This window comes from Oncorhynchus keta, chromosome 33 (genome assembly GCF_023373465.1).
Source record: "Oncorhynchus keta strain PuntledgeMale-10-30-2019 chromosome 33, Oket_V2, whole genome shotgun sequence".
NCBI lineage: Eukaryota > Metazoa > Chordata > Actinopteri > Salmoniformes > Salmonidae > Oncorhynchus > Oncorhynchus keta.
Genome location: NC_068453.1, coordinates 24,047,294 through 24,070,911, shown reverse-complemented (window position 1 = coordinate 24,070,911; position 23,618 = coordinate 24,047,294). Strand labels below are relative to the sequence as shown.

General features: G+C 44.2%; 1 protein-coding gene across 1 annotated transcript in view; it reads right to left on the bottom strand.

Annotated features, from left to right (window-relative positions):
- The window catches only part of LOC118370769 (ankyrin repeat and sterile alpha motif domain-containing protein 1B-like), a 495,760-nt gene that overhangs the window by 25,616 nt on the left and 446,526 nt on the right, over positions 1-23,618 (bottom strand). Inside the window, 1 exon segment of the mRNA XM_052492534.1 lies at positions 22,546-22,671. Coding sequence (XP_052348494.1) covers positions 22,546-22,671 — 126 coding nt within the window.

Below are 23,618 nucleotides of genomic sequence, written 5' to 3'. Positions count from 1 at the left end.
ACACTGCTTATATCCTCAACTATCCTCTTACTCTGTACACTGCTTACATCCTCAACTATCCTCTTACTCTGTACACTGCTTACATCCTCAACTCTATCCTCTTACTCTGTACACTGCTTACATCCTCAACTCTATCCTCTTACTCTGTACACTGCTTACATCCTCAACTCTATCCTCTTACTCTGTACACTGCTTACATCCTCAACTCTATCCTCTTCCTCCGTACACTGCTTACATCCTCAACTATCCTCTTACTCTGTACACTGCTTACATCCTCAACTCTATCCTCTTCCTCTGTACACTGCTTACATCCTCAACTCTATCCTCTTACTCTGTACACTGCTTACATCCTCAACTCTATCCTCTTACTCTGTACACTGCTTACATCCTCAACTATCCTCTTACTCTGTACACTGCTTACATCCTCAACTATCCTCTTACTCTGTACACTGCTTACATCCTCAACTATCCTCTTACTCTGTACACTGCTTACATCCTCAACTATCCTCTTACTCTGTACACTGCTTACATCCTCAACTATCCTCTTACTCTGTACACTGCTTACATCCTCAACTATCCTCTTACTCTGTACACTGCTTACATCCTCAACTATCCTCTTACTCTGTAAACTGCTTACATCCTCAACTATCCTCTTACTCTGTACACTGCTTACATCCTCAACTATCCTCTTACTCCGTACACTGCTTACATCCTCAACTATCCTCTTACTCTGTACACTGCTTACATCCTCAACTCTATCCTCTTACTCTGTACACTGCTTACATCCTCAACTCTATCCTCTTCCTCTGTACACTGCTTACATCCTCAACTATCCTCTTACTCTGTACACTGCTTATATCCTCAACTATCACTCTCCTCAACTCCTCTTACTCCTCTGTACACTGCTTACATCCTCAACTCTATCCTCTTCCTCTGTACACTGCTTACATCCTCAACTATCCTCTTACTCTGTACACTGCTTACATCCTCAACTATCCTCTTACTCTGTACACTGCTTACATCCTCAACTCTATCCTCTTCCTCTGTACACTGCTTACATCCTCAACTCTATCCTCTTCCTCTGTACACTGCTTACATCCTCAACTCTATCCTCTTCCTCTGTACACTGCTTACATCCTCAACTCTATCCTCTTCCTCTGTACACTGCTTACATCCTCAACTCTATCCTCTTCCTCTGTACACTGCTTACATCCTCAACTCTATCCTCTTCCTCTGTACACTGCTTACATCCTCAACTCTATCCTCTTCCTCCGTACACTGCTTACACCCTCAACTCTATCCTCTTCCTCCGTACACTGCTTACACCCTCAACTCTATCCTCTTCCTCCGTACACTGCTTACATCCTCAACTCTATCCTCTTCCTCTGTACACTGCTTACATCCTCAACTCTATCCTCTTACTCTGTACACTGCTTACATCCTCAACTATCCTCTTACTCTGTACACTGCTTACATCCTCAACTCTATCCTCTTCCTCTGTACACTGCTTACATCCTCAACTCTATCCTCTTCCTCCGTACACTGCTTACATCCTCAACTATCCTCTTCCTCTGTACACTGCTTACATCCTCAACTATCCTCTTCCTCTGTACACTGCTTACATCCTCAACTCTATCCTCTTCCTCTGTACACTGCTTACATCCTCAACTATCCTCTTCCTCTGTACACTGCTTACATCCTCAACTATCCTCTTACTCTGTACACTGCTTACATCCTCAACTCTATCCTCTTCCTCTGTACACTGCTTACATCCTCAACTCTATCCTCTTCCTCTGTACACTGCTTACATCCTCAACTCTATCCTCTTCCTCTGTACACTGCTTACATCCTCAACTATCCTCTTCCTCTGTACACTGCTTACATCCTCAACTATCCTCTTCCTCTGTACACTGCTTACATCCTCAACTCTATCCTCTTCCTCTGTACACTGCTTACATCCTCAACTCTATCCTCTTCCTCTGTACACTGCTTACATCCTCAACTCTATCCTCTTCCTCTGTACACTGCTTACATCCTCAACTCTATCCTCTTCCTCTGTACACTGCTTACATCCTCAACTCTATCCTCTTCCTCTGTACACTGCTTACATCCTCAACTCTATCCTCTTCCTCTGTACACTGCTTACATCCTCAACTATCCTCTTCCTCTGTACACTGCTTACATCCTCAACTCTATCCTCTTCCTCTGTACACTGCTTACATCCTCAACTCTATCCTCTTCCTCTGTACACTGCTTACATCCTCAACTCAACTCTATCCTCCTCTTCCTCTGTACACTGCTTACATCCTCAACTCTATCCTCTTCCTCTGTACACTGCTTACATCCTCAACTCTATCCTCTTCCTCTGTACACTGCTTACATCCTCAACTCTATCCTCTTCCTCTGTACACTGCTTACATCCTCAACTCTATCCTCTTCCTCTGTACACTGCTTACATCCTCAACTCTATCCTCTTCCTCTGTACACTGCTTACATCCTCAACTCTATCCTCTTCCTCTGTACACTGCTTACATCCTCAACTCTATCCTCTTCCTCTGTACACTGCTTACATCCTCAACTCTATCCTCTTCCTCTGTACACTGCTTACATCCTCAACTCTATCCTCTTCCTCTGTACACTGCTTACATCCTCAACTCTATCCTCTTCCTCTCCTCAACTCTATCACTGCTTACATCCTCAACTCTATCCTCTTCCTCTGTACACTGCTTACATCCTCAACTCTATCCTCTTCCTCTGTACACTGCTTACATCCTCAACTCTATCCTCTTCCTCTGTACACTGCTTACATCCTCAACTCTATCCTCTTCCTCTGTACACTGCTTACATCCTCAACTCTATCCTCTTCCTCTGTACACTGCTTACATCCTCAACTCTATCCTCTTCCTCTGTACACTGCTTACATCCTCAACTCTATCCTCTTCCTCTGTACACTGCTTACATCCTCAACTCTATCCTCTTCCTCTGTACACTGCTTACATCCTCAACTCTATCCTCTTCCTCTGTACACTGCTTATATCCTCAACTCTATCCTCTTCCTCTGTACACTGCTTACATCCTCAACTCTATCCTCTTCCTCTGTACACTGCTTACATCCTCAACTCTATCCTCTTCCTCTGTACACTGCTTACATCCTCAACTCTATCCTCTTCCTCTGTACACTGCTTACATCCTCAACTCTATCCTCTTCCTCTGTACACTGCTTATATCCTCAACTCTATCCTCTTCCTCTGTACACTGCTTACATCCTCAACTATCCTCTTACTCTGTACACTGCTTACATCCTCAACTCTATCCTCTTCCTCCGTACACTGCTTACATCCTCAACTCTATCCTCTTCCTCCGTACACTGCTTACATCCTCAACTATACTCTTCCTCTGTACACTGCTTACATCCTCAACTATCCTCTTCCTCTGTACACTGCTTACATCCTCAACTCTATCCTCTTGTACACTCATCCTCACTATCACTGCTTACATCCTCTTACATCAACTATCCTCTTCCTCTGTACACTGCTTACATCCTCAACTATCCTCTTCCTCTGTACACTGCTTACATCCTCAACTATCCTCTTCCTCTGTACACTGCTTACATCCTCAACTATCCTCTTCCTCTGTACACTGCTTACATCCTCAACTATCCTCTTCCTCTGTACACTGCTTACATCCTCAACTATCCTCTTACTCTGTACACTGCTTACATCCTCAACTATCCTCTTCCTCTGTACACTGCTTACATCCTCAACTCTATCCTCTTACTCTGTACACTGCTTACATCCTCAACTCTATCCTCTTCCTCTGTACACTGCTTACATCCTCAACTATCCTCTTCCTCTGTACACTGCTTACATCCTCAACTCTATCCTCTTACTCTGTACACTGCTTACATCCTCAACTCTATCCTCTTCCTCTGTACACTGCTTACATCCTCAACTCTATCCTCTTCCTCTGTACACTGCTTACATCCTCAACTCTATCCTCTTCCTCTGTACACTACTTACATCCTCAACTATCTGTACACTGCTCATCCTCAACTTCCTCTTCTGTACACTGCTTACATCCTCAACTATCCTCTTCCTCTGTACACTGCTTACATCCTCAACTATCCTCTTCCTCTGTACACTGCTTACATCCTCAACTATCCTCTTCCTCTGTACACTGCTTACATCCTCAACTATCCTCTTCCTCTGTACACTGCTTACATCCTCAACTATCCTCTTCCTCTGTACACTGCTTACATCCTCAACTATCCTCTTCCTCTGTACACTGCTTACATCCTCAACTATCCCTCTTCCTCTGTACACTGCTTACATCCTCAACTATATCCTCTTCCTCTGTACACTGCTTACATCCTCAACTATCCTCTTCCTCTGTACACTGCTTACATCCTCAACTATATCCTCTTCCTCTGTACACTGCTTACATCCTCAACTATCCTCTTCCTCTGTACACTGCTTACATCCTCAACTATCCTCTTCTCTGTACACTGCTTACATCCTCAACTATCCGCTTACTCTGTACACTGCTTACATCCTCAACTATCCTCTTCCTCTGTACACTGCTTACATCCTCAACTATCCTCTTCCTCTGTACACTGCTTACATCCTCAACTATCCTCTTCCTCTGTACACTGCTTACATCCTCAACTATCCTCTTCCTCTGTACACTGCTTACATCCTCAACTATCCTCTTCCTCTGTACACTGCTTACATCCTCAACTCTATCCTCTTCCTCTGTACACTGCTTACATCCTCAACTATCCTCTTCCTCTGTACACTGCTTACATCCTCAACTCTATCCTCTTCCTCTGTACACTGCTTACATCCTCAACTCTATCCTCTTCCTCTGTACACTGCTTACATCCTCAACTATCCTCTTACTCTGTACACTGCTTATATCCTCAACTATCCTCTTCCTCTGTACACTGCTTACATCCTCAACTATCCTCTTCCTCTGTACACTGCTTACATCCTCAACTATCCTCTTCCTCTGTACACTGCTTACATCCTCAACTCTATCCTCTTACTCTGTACACTGCTTACATCCTCAACTATCCTCTTCCTCTGTACACTGCTTACATCCTCAACTCTATCCTCTTCCTCTGTACACTGCTTACATCCTCAACTATCCTCTTACTCTGTACACTGCTTACATCCTCAACTCTATCCTCTTACTCTGTAAACTGCTTACATCCTCAACTATCCTCTTCCTCTGTACACTGCTTACATCCTCAACTATCCTCTTACTCCGTACACTGCTTACATCCTCAACTATCCTCTTACTCCGTACACTGCTTACATCCTCAACTCTATCCTCTTCCTCTGTACACTGCTTATATCAACTCCTTCAACTGCTTATCCTCAACTTCCTCTTACTGTACACTGCTTACATCCTCAACTATATCCTCTCCTCTGTACACTGCTTACATCCTCAACTCTATCCTCTTCTCTGTACACTGCTTACATCCTCAACTATCCTCTTCCTCTGTACACTGCTTACATCCTCAACTATCCTCTTCCTCTGTACACTGCTTACATCCTCAACTATCCTCTTCTTCTCTGTACACTGCTTACATCCTCAACTCTATCCTCTTCCTCTGTACACTGCTTACATCCTCAACTATCCTCTTCCTCTGTACACTGCTTACATCCTCAACTATCCTCTTCCTCTGTACACTGCTTACATCCTCAACTATCCTCTTACTCCGTACACTGCTTACATCCTCAACTATCCTCTTCCTCTGTACACTGCTTACATCCTCAACTATCCTCTTCCTCCGTACACTGCTTACATCCTCAACTCTATCCTCTTCCTCTGTACACTGCTTACATCCTCAACTATCCTCTTCCTCTGTACACTGCTTACATCCTCAACTATCCTCTTCCTCTGTACACTGCTTACATCCTCAACTCTATCCTCTTCCTCTGTACACTGCTTACATCCTCAACTATCCTCTTCCTCTGTACACTGCTTACATCCTCAACTCTATCCTCTTCCTCTGTACACTGCTTACATCCTCAACTATCCTCTTCCTCTGTACACTGCTTACATCCTCAACTATCCTCTTACTCTGTACACTGCTTACATCCTCAACTATCCTCTTACTCTGTACACTGCTTACATCCTCAACTATCCTCTTCCTCTGTACACTGCTTACATCCTCAACTATCCTCTTCCTCTGTACACTGCTTACATCCTCAACTCTATCCTCTTCCTCTGTACACTGCTTACATCCTCAACTCTATCCTCTTCCTCTGTACACTGCTTACATCCTCAACTATCCTCTTACTCTGTACACTGCTTACATCCTCAACTCTATCCTCTTACTCTGTACACTGCTTACATCCTCAACTATCCTCTTCCTCTGTACACTGCTTACATCCTCAACTATCCTCTTACTCCGTACACTGCTTACATCCTCAACTATCCTCTTACTCCGTACACTGCTTACATCCTCAACTATCCTCTTACTCTGTACACTGCTTACATCCTCAACTCTATCCTCTTCCTCTGTACACTGCTTACATCCTCAACTATCCTCTTCCTCTGTACACTGCTTACATCCTCAACTCTATCCTCTTCCTCCGTACACTGCTTACATCCTCAACTATACCTCTTCCTCTGTACACTGCTTACATCCTCAACTATACTCTTCCTCTGTACACTGCTTACATCCTCAACTATCCTCTTCCTCTGTACACTGCTTACATCCTCAACTATCCTCTTACTCTGTACACTGCTTACATCCTCAACTCTATCCTCTTCCTCTGTACACTGCTTATATCCTCAACTCTATCCTCTTCCTCTGTACACTGCTTACATCCTCAACTCTATCCTCTTACTCTGTACACTGCTTACATCCTCAACTCTATCCTCTTCCTCTGTACACTGCTTACATCCTCAACTCTATCCTCTTACTCTGTACACTGCTTACATCCTCAACTCTATCCTCTTACTCTGTACACTGCTTACATCCTCAACTATCCTCTTCCTCTGTACACTGCTTACATCCTCAACTATCCTCTTCCTCTGTACACTGCTTACATCCTCAACTCTTCCTCCTCTTCCTCTGTACACTGCTTATATCCTCAACTCTATCCTCTTCCTCTGTACACTGCTTACATCCTCAACTATCCTCTTCCTCTGTACACTGCTTACATCCTCAACTATCCTCTTCCTCTGTACACTGCTTACATCCTCAACTATCCTCTTCCTCTGTACACTGCTTACATCCTCAACTATCCTCTTCCTCTGTACACTGCTTACATCCTCAACTATCCTCTTCCTCTGTACACTGCTTACATCCTCAACTATCCTCTTACTCTGTACACTGCTTACATCCTCAACTATCCTCTTCCTCTGTACACTGCTTACATCCTCAACTATCCTCTTACTCTGTACACTGCTTACATCCTCAACTCTATCCTCTTCCTCTGTACACTGCTTACATCCTCAACTCTATCCTCTTCCTCTGTACACTGCTTACATCCTCAACTATCCTCTTCCTCTGTACACTGCTTACATCCTCAACTCTATCCTCTTCCTCTGTACACTGCTTACATCCTCAACTATCCTCTTCCTCTGTACACTGCTTACATCCTCAACTATCCTCTTCCTCTGTACACTGCTTACATCCTCAACTATCCTCTTCCTCTGTACACTGCTTACATCCTCAACTCTATCCTCTTCCTCTGTACACTGCTTACATCCTCAACTATCCTCTTCCTCTGTACACTGCTTATATCCTCAACTATCCTCTTCCTCTGTACACTGCTTACATCTCAACTATCCTTCCTCTGTACACTGCTTACATCCTCAACTATCCTCTTCCTCTGTACACTACTTACATCCTCAACTATCCTCTTCCTCTGTACACTGCTTACATCCTCAACTCTATCCTCTTCCTCTGTACACTGCTTACATCCTCAACTATCCTCTTCCTCTGTACACTGCTTACATCCTCAACTATCCTCTTCCTCTGTACACTGCTTACATCCTCAACTCTATCCTCTTCCTCTGTACACTGCTTACATCCTCAACTATCCTCTTCCTCTGTACACTGCTTACATCCTCAACTATCCTCTTACTCTGTACACTGCTTACATCCTCAACTATCCTCTTCCTCTGTACACTGCTTACATCCTCAACTCTATCCTCTTCCTCTGTACACTGCTTACATCCTCAACTATCCTCTTCCTCTGTACACTGCTTACATCCTCAACTCTATCCTCTTCCTCTGTACACTGCTTACATCCTCAACTATCCTCTTCCTCTGTACACTGCTTACATCCTCAACTATCCTCTTCCTCTGTACACTGCTTACATCCTCAACTCTATCCTCTTCCTCTGTACACTGCTTACATCCTCAACTCTATCCTCTTCCTCTGTACACTGCTTACATCCTCAACTATCCTCTTCCTCTGTACACTGCTTACATCCTCAACTATCCTCTTCCTCTGTACACTGCTTACATCCTCAACTATCCTCTTCCTCTGTACACTGCTTACATCCTCAACTCTATCCTCTTCCTCTGTACACTGCTTACATCCTCAACTATCCTCTTCCTCTGTACACTGCTTACATCCTCAACTATCCTCTTCCTCTGTACACTGCTTACATCCTCAACTATCCTCTTCCTCCGTACACTGCTTACATCCTCAACTATCCTCTTCTCTGTACACTGCTTACATCCTCAACTATCCTCTTCCTCTGTACACTGCTTACATCCTCAACTATCCTCTTCCGTACACTCTTACACACTGCTTACATCCTCAACTCTATCCTCTTCCTCTGTACACTGCTTACATCCTCAACTATCCTCTTCCTCTGTACACTGCTTACATCCTCAACTATCCTCTTCCTCTGTACACTGCTTACATCCTCAACTCTATCCTCTTCCTCTGTACACTGCTTACATCCTCAACTATCCTCTTCCTCTGTACACTGCTTACATCCTCAACTATCCTCTTACTCTGTACACTGCTTACATCCTCAACTCTATCCTCTTCCTCTGTACACTGCTTACATCCTCAACTCTATCCTCTTACTCTGTACACTGCTTACATCCTCAACTCTATCCTCTTCCTCTGTACACTGCTTACATCCTCAACTATCCTCTTACTCTGTACACTGCTTATATCCTCAACTATCCTCTTCCTCTGTACACTGCTTACATCCTCAACTATCCTCTTCCTCTGTACACTGCTTACATCCTCAACTATCCTCTTCCTCTGTACACTGCTTACATCCTCAACTATCCTCTTCCTCTGTACACTGCTTACATCCTCAACTATCCTCTTCCTCTGTACACTGCTTACATCCTCAACTATCCTCTTCCTCTGTACACTGCTTACATCCTCAACTATCCTCTTCCTCTGTACACTGCTTACATCCTCAACTATCCTCTTACTCTGTACACTGCTTACATCCTCAACTATCCTCTTCCTCTGTACACTGCTTACATCCTCAACTATCCTCTTCCTCTGTACACTGCTTACATCCTCAACTCTATCCTCTTCCTCTGTACACTGCTTACATCCTCAACTCTATCCTCTTACTCTGTAAACTGCTTACATCCTCAACTATATCCTCTTCCTCTGTACACTGCTTACATCCTCAACTATCCTCTTCCTCTGTACACTGCTTACATCCTCAACTCTATCCTCTTCCTCTGTACACTGCTTACATCCTCAACTATCCTCTTCTCTGTACACTGTACACTGCTTACATCCTCAACTATCCTCTTACTCCGTACACTGCTTACATCCTCAACTATCCTCTTACTCTGTACACTGCTTACATCCTCAACTATCCTCTTCCTCTGTACACTGCTTACATCCTCAACTCTATCCTCTTCCTCTGTACACTGCTTACATCCTCAACTCTATCCTCTTCCTCTGTACACTGCTTACATCCTCAACTATCCTCTTCCTCTGTACACTGCTTACATCCTCAACTATCCTCTTCCTCTGTACACTGCTTACATCCTCAACTCTATCCTCTTCCTCTGTACACTGCTTACATCCTCAACTATCCTCTTCCTCTGTACACTGCTTACATCCTCAACTATCCTCTTCCTCTGTACACTGCTTACATCCTCAACTATCCTCTTACTCTGTACACTGCTTACATCCTCAACTATCCTCTTACTCTGTACACTGCTTACATCCTCAACTCTATCCTCTTCCTCTGTACACTGCTTACATCCTCAACTATCCTCTTCCTCTGTACACTGCTTACATCCTCAACTATCCTCTTCCTCTGTACACTGCTTACATCCTCAACTCTATCCTCTTCCTCTGTACACTGCTTACATCCTCAACTATACTCTTCCTCTGTACACTGCTTACATCCTCAACTATCCTCTTCCTCTGTACACTGCTTACATCCTCAACTATCCTCTTACTCTGTACACTGCTTACATCCTCAACTCTATCCTCTTCCTCTGTACACTGCTTATATCCTCAACTCTATCCTCTTCCTCTGTACACTGCTTACATCCTCAACTCTATCCTCTTACTCTGTACACTGCTTATATCCTCAACTCTATCCTCTTCCTCTGTACACTACTTACATCCTCAACTCTATCCTCTTACTCTGTACACTGCTTACATCCTCAACTCTATCCTCTTACTCTGTACACTGCTTACATCCTCAACTCTATCCTCTTCCTCTGTACACTGCTTACATCCTCAACTATCCTCTTCCTCTGTACACTGCTTACATCCTCAACTATCCTCTTACTCTGTACACTGCTTACATCCTCAACTATCCTCTTCCTCTGTACACTGCTTACATCCTCAACTGCTATCCTCTTCCTCTGTACACTGCTTACATCCTCAACTATCCTCTTCCTCTGTACACTGCTTACATCCTCAACTCTATCCTCTTACGTCTGTACACTGCTTACATCCTCAACTATCCTCTTCCTCTGTACACTGCTTACATCCTCAACTCTATCCTCTTCCTCTGTACACTGCTTACATCCTCAACTCTATCCTCTTCCTCTGTACACTGCTTACATCCTCAACTATCCTCTTCCTCTGTACACTGCTTACATCCTCAACTCTATCCTCTTCCTCTGTACACTGCTTACATCCTCAACTCTATCCTCTTACTCTGTACACTGCTTACATCCTCAACTCTATCCTCTTCCTCTGTACACTGCTTACATCCTCAACTATCCTCTTCCTCTGTACACTGCTTACATCCTCAACTATCCTCTTCCTCTGTACACTGCTTACATCCTCAACTCTATCCTCTTCCTCTGTACACTGCTTACATCCTCAACTCTATCCTCTTCCTCTGTACACTGCTTACATCCTCAACTATCCTCTTCCTCTGTACACTGCTTACATCCTCAACTATCCTCTTACTCTGTACACTGCTTACATCCTCAACTCTATCCTCTTCCTCTGTACACTGCTTACATCCTCAACTATCCTCTTCCTCTGTACACTGCTTACATCCTCAACTATCCTCTTCCTCTGTACACTGCTTACATCCTCAACTATCCTCTTCCTCTGTACACTGCTTACATCCTCAACTCTATCCTCTTCCTCTGTACACTGCTTACATCCTCAACTATCCTCTTCCTCTGTACACTGCTTACATCCTCAACTATCCTCTTCCTCTGTACACTGCTTACATCCTCAACTATCCTCTTCCTCTGTACACTGCTTACATCCTCAACTATCCTCTTCCTCTGTACACTGCTTACATCCTCAACTATCCTCTTCCTCTGTACACTGCTTACATCCTCAACTATCCTCTTCTCTGTACACTGCTTACATCCTCAACTATCTCTTCCTCTGTACACTGCTTACATCCTCAACTATCCTCTTCCTCTGTACACTGCTTACATCCTCAACTCTATCCTCTTCCTCTGTACACTGCTTACATCCTCAACTATCCTCTTCCTCTGTACACTGCTTACATCCCTCAACTATCCTCAACTATCTTCTCTGTACACTGCTTACATCCTCAACTATCCTCTTCCTCTGTACACTGCTTACATCCTCAACTCTATCCTCTTCCTCTGTACACTGCTTACATCCTCAACTATCCTCTTACTCTGTACACTGCTTACATCCTCAACTCTATCCTCTTCCTCTGTACACTGCTTACATCCTCAACTATCCTCTTCCTCTGTACACTGCTTACATCCTCAACTATCCTCTTCCTCCGTACACTGCTTACATCCTCAACTCTATCCTCTTCCTCTGTACACTGCTTACATCCTCAACTATCCTCTTCCTCTGTACACTGCTTACATCCTCAACTATCCTCTTCTCTGTACACTGCTTACATCCTCAACTCTATCCTCTTCTCTGTACACTGCTTACATCCTCAACTCTATCCTCTTACCTCTGTACACTGCTTACATCCTCAACTCTATCCTCTTACTCTGTACACTGCTTACATCCTCAACTATCCTCTTCTCTGTACACTGCTTACATCCTCAACTCCTCTTCCTCACTGCTTACATCCTCAACTCCCTCTGTACACTGCTTACATCCTCAACTCTATCCTCTTCCTCTGTACACTGCTTACATCCTCAACTATCCTCTTCCTCTGTACACTGCTTACATCCTCAACTATCCTCTTCCTCTGTACACTGCTTACATCCTCAACTCTATCCTCTTCCTCTGTACACTGCTTACATCCTCAACTCTATCCTCTTCCTCTGTACACTGCTTACATCCTCAACTATCCTCTTCCTCTGTACACTGCTTACATCCTCAACTATCCTATCTTTCTCTGTACACTGCTTACATCCTCAACTATCCTCTTACTCTGTACACTGCTTACATCTCAACTCTATCCTCTTCCTCTGTACACTGCTTACATCCTCAACTCTATCCTCTTCCTCTGTACACTGCTTACATCCTCAACTCTATCCTCTTCCTCTGTACACTGCTTACATCCTCAACTATCCTCTTCCTCTGTACACTGCTTATCCTCAACTATCCTCTTCCTCTGTACACTGCTTACATCCTCAACTCTATCCTCTTCCTCTGTACACTGCTTACATCCTCAACTCTATCCTTCCTCTGTACACTCTCCTCAACTATCCTCTTCCTGTACACTGCTACATCCTCAACTCTATCCTCTTCCTCTGTACACTGCTTACATCCTCAACTCTATCCTCTTCCTCTGTACACTGCTTACATCCTCAACTCTATCCTCTTCCTCTGTACACTGCTTATATCCTCAACTATCCTCTTCCTCTGTACACTGCTTACATCCTCAACTCTATCCTCTTCCTCTGTACACTGCTTACATCCTCAACTATCCTCTTCCTCTGTACACTGCTTACATCCTCAACTCTATCCTCTTCCTCTGTACACTGCTTACATCCTCAACTCTATCCTCTTCCTCTGTACACTGCTTACATCCTCAACTCTATCCTCTTCCTCTGTACACTGCTTACATCCTCAACTATCCTCTTCCTCTGTACACTGCTTACATCCTCAACTCTATCCTCTTCCTCTGTACACTGCTTACATCCTCAACTCTATCCTCTTCCTCTGTACACTGCTTACATCCTCAACTCTATCCTCTTCCTCTGTACACTGCTTACATCCTCAACTCTATCCTCTTCCTCTGTACACTGCTTACATCCTCAACTCTATCCTCTTCCTCTGTACACTGCTTACATCCTCAACTCTATCCTCTTCCTCTGTACACTGCTTACATCCTCAACTCTATCCTCTTCCTCTGTACACTGCTTACATCCTCAACTCTATCCTCTTCCTCTGTACACTGCTTACATCCTCAACTATCCTCTTCCTCTGTACACTGCTTACATCCTCAACTCTATCCTCTTCCTCTGTACACTGCTTATATCCTCAACTCTATCCTCTTCCTCTGTACACTGCTTACATCCTCAACTCTATCCTCTTCCTCTGTACACTGCTTATATCCTCAACTCTATCCTCTTCCTCTGTACACTGCTTACATCCTCAACTCTATCCTCTTCCTCTGTACACTGCTTACATCCTCAACTCTATCCTCTTCCTCTGTACACTGCTTACATCCTCAACTCTATCCTCTTCCTCTGTACACTGCTTACATCCTCAACTCTATCCTCTTCCTCTGTACACTGCTTACATCCTCAACTCTATCCTCTTCCTCTGTACACTGCTTACATCCTCAACTCTATCCTCTTCCTCTGTACACTGCTTACATCCTCAACTCTATCCTCTTCCTCTGTACACTGCTTACATCCTCAACTCTATCCTCTTCCTCTGTACACTGCTTACATCCTCAACTCTATCCTCTTCCTCTGTACACTGCTTACATCCTCAACTCTATCCTCTTCCTCTGTACACTGCTTACATCCTCAACTCTATCCTCTTCCTCTGTACACTGCTTACATCCTCAACTCTATCCTCTTCTCTGTACACTGCTTACATCCTCAACTCTATCCTCTTCCTCTGTACACTGCTTACATCCTCAACTCTATCCTCTTCCTCTGTACACTGCTTACATCCTCAACTCTATCCTCTTCCTCTGTACACTGCTTACATCCTCAACTCTATCCTCTTCCTCTGTACACTGCTTACATCCTCAACTCTATCCTCTTCCTCTGTACACTGCTTACATCCTCAACTCTATCCTCTTCCTCTGTACACTGCTTACATCCTCAACTCTATCCTCTTCCTCTGTACACTGCTTACATCCTCAACTCTATCCTCTTCCTCTGTACACTGCTTACATCCTCAACTCTATCCTCAACTTCCCTCTGTACACTGCTTACATCCTCAACTCTATCCTCTTCCTCTGTACACTGCTTACATCCTCAACTCTATCCTCTTACTCCTCTGTACACTGCTTACATCCTCAACTCTATCCTCTTCCTCTGTACACTGCTTACATCCTCAACTCTATCCTCTTCCTCTGTACACTGCTTACATCCTCAACTCTATCCTCTTCCTCTGTACACTGCTTACATCCTCAACTCTATCCTCTTCCTCTGTACACTGCTTACATCCTCAACTCTATCCTCTTCCTCTGTACACTGCTTACATCCTCAACTCTATCCTCTTCCTCTGTACACTGCTTACATCCTCAACTATCCTCTTCCTCTGTACACTGCTTACATCCTCAACTCTATCCTCTTCCTCTGTACACTGCTTACATCCTCAACTCTATCCTCTTCCTCTGTACACTGCTTACATCCTCAACTCTATCCTCTTCCTCTGTACACTGCTTACATCCTCAACTCTATCCTCTTCCTCTGTACACTGCTTACATCCTCAACTCTATCCTCTTCCTCTGTACACTGCTTACATCCTCAACTATCCTCTTCCTCTGTACACTGCTTACATCCTCAACTCTATCCTCTTCCTCTGTACACTGCTTACATCCTCAACTCTATCCTCTTCCCCTGTACACTGCTTACATCCTCAACTCTATCCTCTTCCTCTGTACACTGCTTACATCCTCAACTCTATCCTCTTCCTCTGTACACTGCTTACATCCTCAACTCTATCCTCTTCCTCTGTACACTGCTTACATCCTCAACTCTATCCTCTTCCTCTGTACACTGCTTACATCCTCAACTCTATCCTCTTCCTCTGTACACTGCTTACATCCTCAACTCTATCCTCTTCCTCTGTACACTGCTTACATCCTCAACTCTATCCTCTCTGTACACTGCTTATCCTCAACTCTATCCTCTTCTCTGTACACTGCTTACATCCTCAACTCTATCCTCTTCCTCTGTACACTGCTTACATCCTCAACTATCCTCTTCCTCTGTACACTGCTTACATCCTCAACTCTATCCTCTTACTCTGTACACTGCTTATCCTCAACTCTATCCTCTTCCTCTGTACACTGCTTACATCCTCAACTCTATCCTCTTCCTCTGTACACTGCTTACATCCTCAACTCTATCCTCTTCTCTGTACACTGCTTACATCCTCAACTCTATCCTCTTCCTCTGTACACTGCTTACATCCTCAACTCTATCCTCTTCCTCTGTACACTGCTTACATCCTCAACTCTATCCTCTTCCTCTGTACACTGCTTACATCCTCAACTCTATCCTCTTCCTCTGTACACTGCTTACATCCTCAACTCTATCCTCTTCCTCTGTACACTGCTTACATCCTCAACTCTATCCTCTTCTCTGTACACTGCTTACATCCTCAACTATCCTCTTCCTCTGTACACTGCTTACATCCTCAACTCTATCCTCTTACCTCTGTACACTGCTTACATCCTCAACTCTATCCTCTTCCTCTGTACACTGCTTACATCCTCAACTCTATCCTCTTCCTCTGTACACTGCTTACATCCTCAACTCTATCCTCTTACTCTGTACACTGCTTACATCCTCAACTCTATCCTCTTCCTCTGTACACTGCTTACATCCTCAACTCTATCCTCTTCCTCTGTACACTGCTTACATCCTCAACTCTATCCTCTTCCTCTGTACACTGCTTACATCCTCAACTCTATCCTCTTCCTCTGTACACTGCTTACATCCTCAACTATCCTCTTCCTCTGTACACTGCTTACATCCTCAACTCTATCCTCTTCCTCTGTACACTGCTTACATCCTCAACTCTATCCTCTTCCTCTGTACACTGCTTACATCCTCAACTCTATCCTCTTACTCTGTACACTGCTTACATCCTCAACTCTATCCTCTTCCTCTGTACACTGCTTACATCCTCAACTCTATCCTCTTCCTCTGTACACTGCTTACATCCTCAACTCTATCCTCTTCCTCTGTACACTGCTTACATCCTCAACTCTATCCTCTTCCTCTGTACACTGCTTACATCCTCAACTCTATCCTCTTCCTCTGTACACTGCTTACATCCTCAACTCTATCCTCTTCCTCTGTACACTGCTTACATCCTCAATCCTCTTACTCTGTCCATCCTCAACTCCTTCTGTACACTGCTTACATCCTCAACTATCCTCTTCCTCTCACTGCTTACATCCTCAACTCTATCCTCTTCCTCTGTACACTGCTTACATCCTCAACTCTATCCTCTTCCTCTGTACACTGCTCAACATCCTCAACTGTACACTGCTATCCAACTCTTCCTCTGTACACTGCTTACATCCTCAACTCTATCCTCTTCCTCTGTACACTGCTTACATCCTCAACTCTATCCTCTTCCTCTGTACACTGCTTACATCCTCAACTCTATCCTCTTCCTCTGTACACTGCTTACATCCTCAACTCTATCCTCTTCCTCTGTACACTGCTTACATCCTCAACTCTATCCTCTTCCTCTGTACACTGCTTACATCCTCAACTCTATCCTCTTCCTCTGTACACTGCTTACATCCTCAACTCTATCCTCTTCCTCTGTACACTGCTTACATCCTCAACTCTATCCTCTTCCTCTGTACACTGCTTACATCCTCAACTATCCTCTTCCTCTGTACACTGCTTACATCTCAACTCTATCCTCTTCCTCTGTACACTGCTTACATCCTCAACTCTATCCTCTTCCTCTGTACACTGCTTACATCCTCAACTCTATCCTCTTCCTCTGTACACTGCTTACATCCTCAACTCTATCCTCTTCCTCTGTACACTGCTTACATCCTCAACTCTATCCTCTTCCTCTGTACACTGCTTACATCCTCAACTCTATCCTCTTCCTCTGTACACTGCTTACATCCTCAACTCTATCCTCTTCCTCTGTACACTGCTTACATCCTCAACTCTATCCTCTTCCTCTGTACACTGCTTACATCCTCAACTCTATCCTCTTCCTCTGTACACTGCTTACATCCTCAACTCTATCCTCTTCCTCTGTACACTGCTTACATCCTCAACTCTATCCTCTTCCTCTGTACACTGCTTACATCCTCAACTCTATCCTCTTCCTCTGTACACTGCTTACATCCTCAACTCTATCCTCTTCCTCTGTACACTGCTTACATCCTCAACTCTATCCTCTTCCTCTGTACACTGCTTACATCCTCAACTCTATCCTCTTCCTCTGTACACTGCTTACATCCTCAACTCTATCCTCTTCCTCTGTACACTGCTTACATCCTCAACTCTATCCTCTTCCTCTGTACACTGCTTACATCCTCAACTCTATCCTCTTCTCTGTACACTGCTTACATCCTCAACTCTATCCTCTTCCTCTGTACACTGCTCCTCAACTCATCCTCTTCAACTCCTCTTCCTCTGTACACTGCTTACATCCTCAACTCTATCCTCTTCCTCTGTACACTGCTTACATCCTCAACTCTATCCTCTTCCTCTGTACACTGCTTACATCCTCAACTCTATCCTCTTACTCTGTACACTGCTTACATCCTCAACTCTATCCTCTTCCTCTGTACACTGCTTACATCCTCAACTCTATCCTCTTCCTCTGTACACTGCTTACATCCTCAACTCTATCCTCTTACTCTGTACACTGCTTACATCCTCAACTCTATCCTCTTCCTCTGTACACTGCTTACATCCTCAACTCTATCCTCTTCCTCTGTACACTGCTTACATCCTCAACTCTATCCTCTTCCTCTGTACACTGCTTACATCCTCAACTCTATCCTCTTCCTCTGTACACTGCTTACATCCTCAACTCTATCCTCTTCCTCTGTACACTGCTTACATCCTCAACTCTATCCTCTTCCTCTGTACACTGCTTACATCCTCAACTCTATCCTCTTCCTCTGTACACTGCTTACATCCTCAACTCTATCCTCTTCCTCTGTACACTGCTTACATCCTCAACTCTATCCTCTTCCTCTGTACACTGCTTACATCCTCAACTCTATCCTCTTCCTCTGTACACTGCTTACATCCTCAACTCTATCCTCTTCCTCTGTACACTGCTTACATCCTCAACTCTATCCTCTTCCTCTGTACACTGCTTACATCCTCAACTCTATCCTCTTCCTCTGTACACTGCTTACATCCTCAACTCTATCCTCTTCCTCTGTACACTACTTACATCCTCAACTCTATCCTCTTACTCTGTACACTACTTACATCCTCAACTCTATCCTCTTCCTCTGTACACTGCTTACATCCTCAACTCTATCCTCTTCCTCTGTACACTGCTTACATCCTCAACTCTATCCTCTTCCTCTGTACACTGCTTACATCCTCAACTCTATCCTCTTACTCTGTACACTGCTTACATCCTCAACTCTATCCTCTTCCTCTGTACACTGCTTACATCCTCAACTCTATCCTCTTCCTCTGTACACTGCTTACATCCTCAACTCTATCCTCTTCCTCTGTACACTGCTTACATCCTCAACTCTATCCTCTTCCTCTGTACACTGCTTACATCCTCAACTCTATCCTCTTCCTCTGTACACTGCTTACATCCTCAACTCTATCCTCTTCCTCTGTACACTGCTTACATCCTCAACTCTATCCTCTTCCTCTGTACACTGCTTACATCCTCAACTCTATCCTCTTCCTCTGTACACTGCTTACATCCTCAACTCTATCCTCAACTTATCCTCTCTGTACACTGCTTACATCCTCAACTCTATCCTCTTCCTCTGTACACTGCTTACATCCTCAACTCTATCCTCTTCCTCTGTACACTGCTTACATCCTCAACTCTATCCTCTTCCTCTGTACACTGCTTACATCCTCAACTCTATCCTCTTACTCTGTACACTGCTATCCTCAACTCTATCCTCTTCCTCTGTACACTGCTTACATCCTCAACTCTATCCTCTTCCTCTGTACACTGCTTACATCCTCAACTCTATCCTCTTCCTCTGTACACTGCTTACATCCTCAACTCTATCCTCTTCCTCTGTACACTGCTTACATCCTCAACTCCTCTTCCTCCGTGCATCCTCTTATCCTCTTCCTCTGTACACATCCTCAACTCTATCCTCTTACTCTGTACACTTTACATCCTCAACTCTATCCTCTTCCTCTGTACACTGCTTACATCCTCAACTCTATCCTCTTCCTCTGTACACTGCTTACATCCTCAACTCTATCCTCTTATCTGTTCACTGCTTACATCCTCAACTGTACACTGCTTACATCCTCAACTCTATCCTCTTCCTCTGTTCACTGCTTACATCCTCAACTATCCTCTTCCTCTGTACACTGCTTACATCCTCAACTCTATCCTCTTCCTCTGTACACTGCTTACATCCTCAACTCTATCCTCTTCCTCTGTACACTGCTTACATCCTCAACTCTATCCTCTACCTCTGTACACTACTTACATCCTCAACTCTATCCTCTTACTCTGTTCACTGCTTAAATCCTCAACTATCCTCTTCCTCTGTACACTGCTTACATCCTCAACTCTATCCTCTATCTCAGTGCTTAACTCTCCTTGCTTTTTTAAATGTCTGTCTCTTCCTTTTAGTCACACTGTAACTCACCATTTCTTTTTCCCTCCATCCCTGCCTCCCTCCCTCCTTCTTACTTTATATGCCTCCCTATACTCCTCACTTTTCCTCCCTCGTTTAATCTCTCCATCCTTCTCTCTCTCTCTCCCTCCCTTTCTTTCTCTCAGACTCTCCTCTGTCTCACTTCGTGGGCCCATGTGGAGCTTCAGTCCTGGCAGAGTAGTTTCTTGGCACTGATTATTTAATTTATTTACACTTTCTCTCTCTGCCTTCCTTCTTCCCTCTCTCAACCCACACTACCTTATCCCTCCCTCTCTCAACCCACACTACCTTTTCCCTCCCTCTCTCAACCCACACTACCTTATCCCTCCCTCTTTCAACCCACACTACCTTTTTCCTCCCTCTCTCAACCCACACTACCTTATCCCTCCCTCTCTCAACCCACACTACCTTATCCCTCCCTCTCTCAACCCACACTACCTTATCCCCCTCTCTCAACCATCACTTCCTTATCCCTCCCTCCCTCAAAACCACACTACCTTATCCCTCCCTCTACCAACCCACATTACCTTATCCCTCCCTCTCTCAACCCACACTACCTTATCCCTCCCTCTCTCAACCCACACTACCTTATCTCTCCCTCTCTCAACCCACACTACCTTATCCCTCCCTCTCTCAACCCACACTACCTTATCCCTCCCTCTCTCGACCCACACTACCTTATCCCTCCCTCTCTCAACCCACACTACCTTTTTCCCTCCCTCTCTCAACCCACACTACCTTATCCCTCCCCTCTCAACCCACACTACCTTATCCCTCCCTCTCTCAACCATCACTTCCTTATCCCTCCCTCCCTCAAAACCACATTACCTTATCCCTCCCTCTACCAACCCACATTACCTTATCCCTCCCTCTCTCAACCCACACTTCCTAATCCCTCCCTCACTCAAAACCACACTACCTTATCCCTCCCTCTCTCAACCCACACTATCTTATCCCTCCCTCTCTCAACCCACACTACCTTATCTCTCCCTCTCTCAACCCACACTACCTTATCCCTCCCTCTCTCAACCCACACTACCTTATCCCTCCCTCTCTCAACCCACACTACCTTATCCCTCCCTCTCTCAACCCACACTACCTTATCCCTCCCTCTCTCAACCCACACTATCTTATCCCTCCCTCTCTCAACCCACATTACCTTTTCCCTCACTCAATCACAAACTCTCTCGCTTACTCACACTCACTGTTTCTCTCTCTCTCTCTCTTTCTCTCTAATCCTCTAGCCCCCTCATCTCCACAACAGCACCTCTGAGCCAATCGCTATGCACAACTGTGCAAGAGTCAATCACAATTCAACACGGCTGGCTACGAGAGCCAATGGGAGCCTTCAGACTCCAAATGGGAGCCAATCATCTTCCCGGTGATTCATCAGCTGAAAGTGGGTAGTAATCAGTGCTACATGGTTGCTGGGGCTAAGCCAATCAAATGTACATGTGCAGTATCCTTGGAAACATGGTTGGTTTTATGTAACGGGAGGCTAAAATTACTGCAGCAGCATGAATAGCTTGGTGCAGTATTGATCGAAGGGTGAAACATGGTTTTACTCCTGAATACCTCCAGTGTGTCGGTTAGGTAACACACGTGCAGGTACTTTAAGTCAGGGGGGCTGAAAGTGTGTGTCTTGAACCCCCTTGGCAGACAGGGCATCTCTCCCACATTACAGTATTATTCAAACCTTTTCAGATGGGGACCCCATTCGTTCCACCAGAATTTCTGGATAATTTTCTTCCCAATAATTTCTCTAACCCCCACCCTAACCCAATACGACACAACCTTAAAATCTGTACATTTTTACATCAACAAATAACCTTCATCATAGTTTCTTCTCTTATCAAAATAGATTTACTCAATAAAATTGTATTTGTTTGTATTATCTTTCTGAAAAACGTATATTGTCCCATATAATAATCTGTACTCTAAATGTTTAGTTCCTTTTTATTGACCCCACTGATGGTCCCCTAGCGGAGTCGCGACCCCGACTTTGAATACCGCTGCTGTAGAATATGATATGATGCTAATGTAGCGTTTTGCATGCATACACATTCACAAGCATATCATACATGCATGAAAAGCATACTAACACACACACACACACAAAACACACACACAGTATAATGTAGGGACGGGACTACTCACGTAAGCTTCATAGTCACATGACTGGAAGATGAGTTTCTCAGGGTGGTGCTGCCAGTATTGCACTGGAGTGGATGAGGTGGCCTCGTTGGGAGGACGCAACGTGATTGGCTCGCACCATTCGCCTTGCTGTAACGACAGCCAATGGCAAGATCAGACAGAGGCCACGGATGAGGAATCACAGACGATTACAAGGAAAAGGATCGGGCACAAACTTAAGTCAAGCATATTCTGAGCTGATACATCTAGTCTGTCAGATATGTGCTGCCGTTCGCTCCTAACCACATGGCACTTCTATGATGTAACAGGTTCTAATCCAGACTGACTGAACATGAAAAGCTTAACAACAACGCTTCAACAACGCTTCAACAACATTTCAAAAACATTTTGAGACCTCACTGTGTTTCTATGGATCATCCTCTCCTAATGCTAAGTGCGTTTTAACAGTCTTAGACGGGTCATATTTAAATGGCTTTTCATACTGTTTAATTCCCCTAGCTAGTGCTATGATGCTCACACCTCCCCTGGCACTGTGTGGAAAATCCCCTGTCCTTCTTTCTTTCATCCTATTCAGCAGAAACAGGAAATGGATATATATTTAGCTACAGTACTTTTCCCTTGGCCAAAATGTTCTAAATCAAATGGAAATGATCATGAGTAAATGGATTTGTATTATCAACAAATATAATGTACATTTATATCACGTACATTGACAGTTGACTGTTCGACTGTTCGTCACGTACATTGACATTGTCACGTACAATGACAACAACAGTATTTGATGCACACTGGCAACTTACAGTATCAATTCTTGCAGAAGGTCTTTCTCCAACATCATGAGACTGATAAATAAATAAATAGAAATAAGATCCAGGATCAGGACAACAAGAAGTTGGTTGATAACATAGAGCTGGATAGAGGGTGCACATTCCACAAAGCCTGTTTTAGCATGGGCACCGCCATGTAATAGAAACCATTATGGCAAATATGCAAAGACGTGGCCTCCATCCAATTCTATGGTTTATAATAATCAAGCAGACGATAATCACACAGGCAATGTTTACAACAAGGCTGGA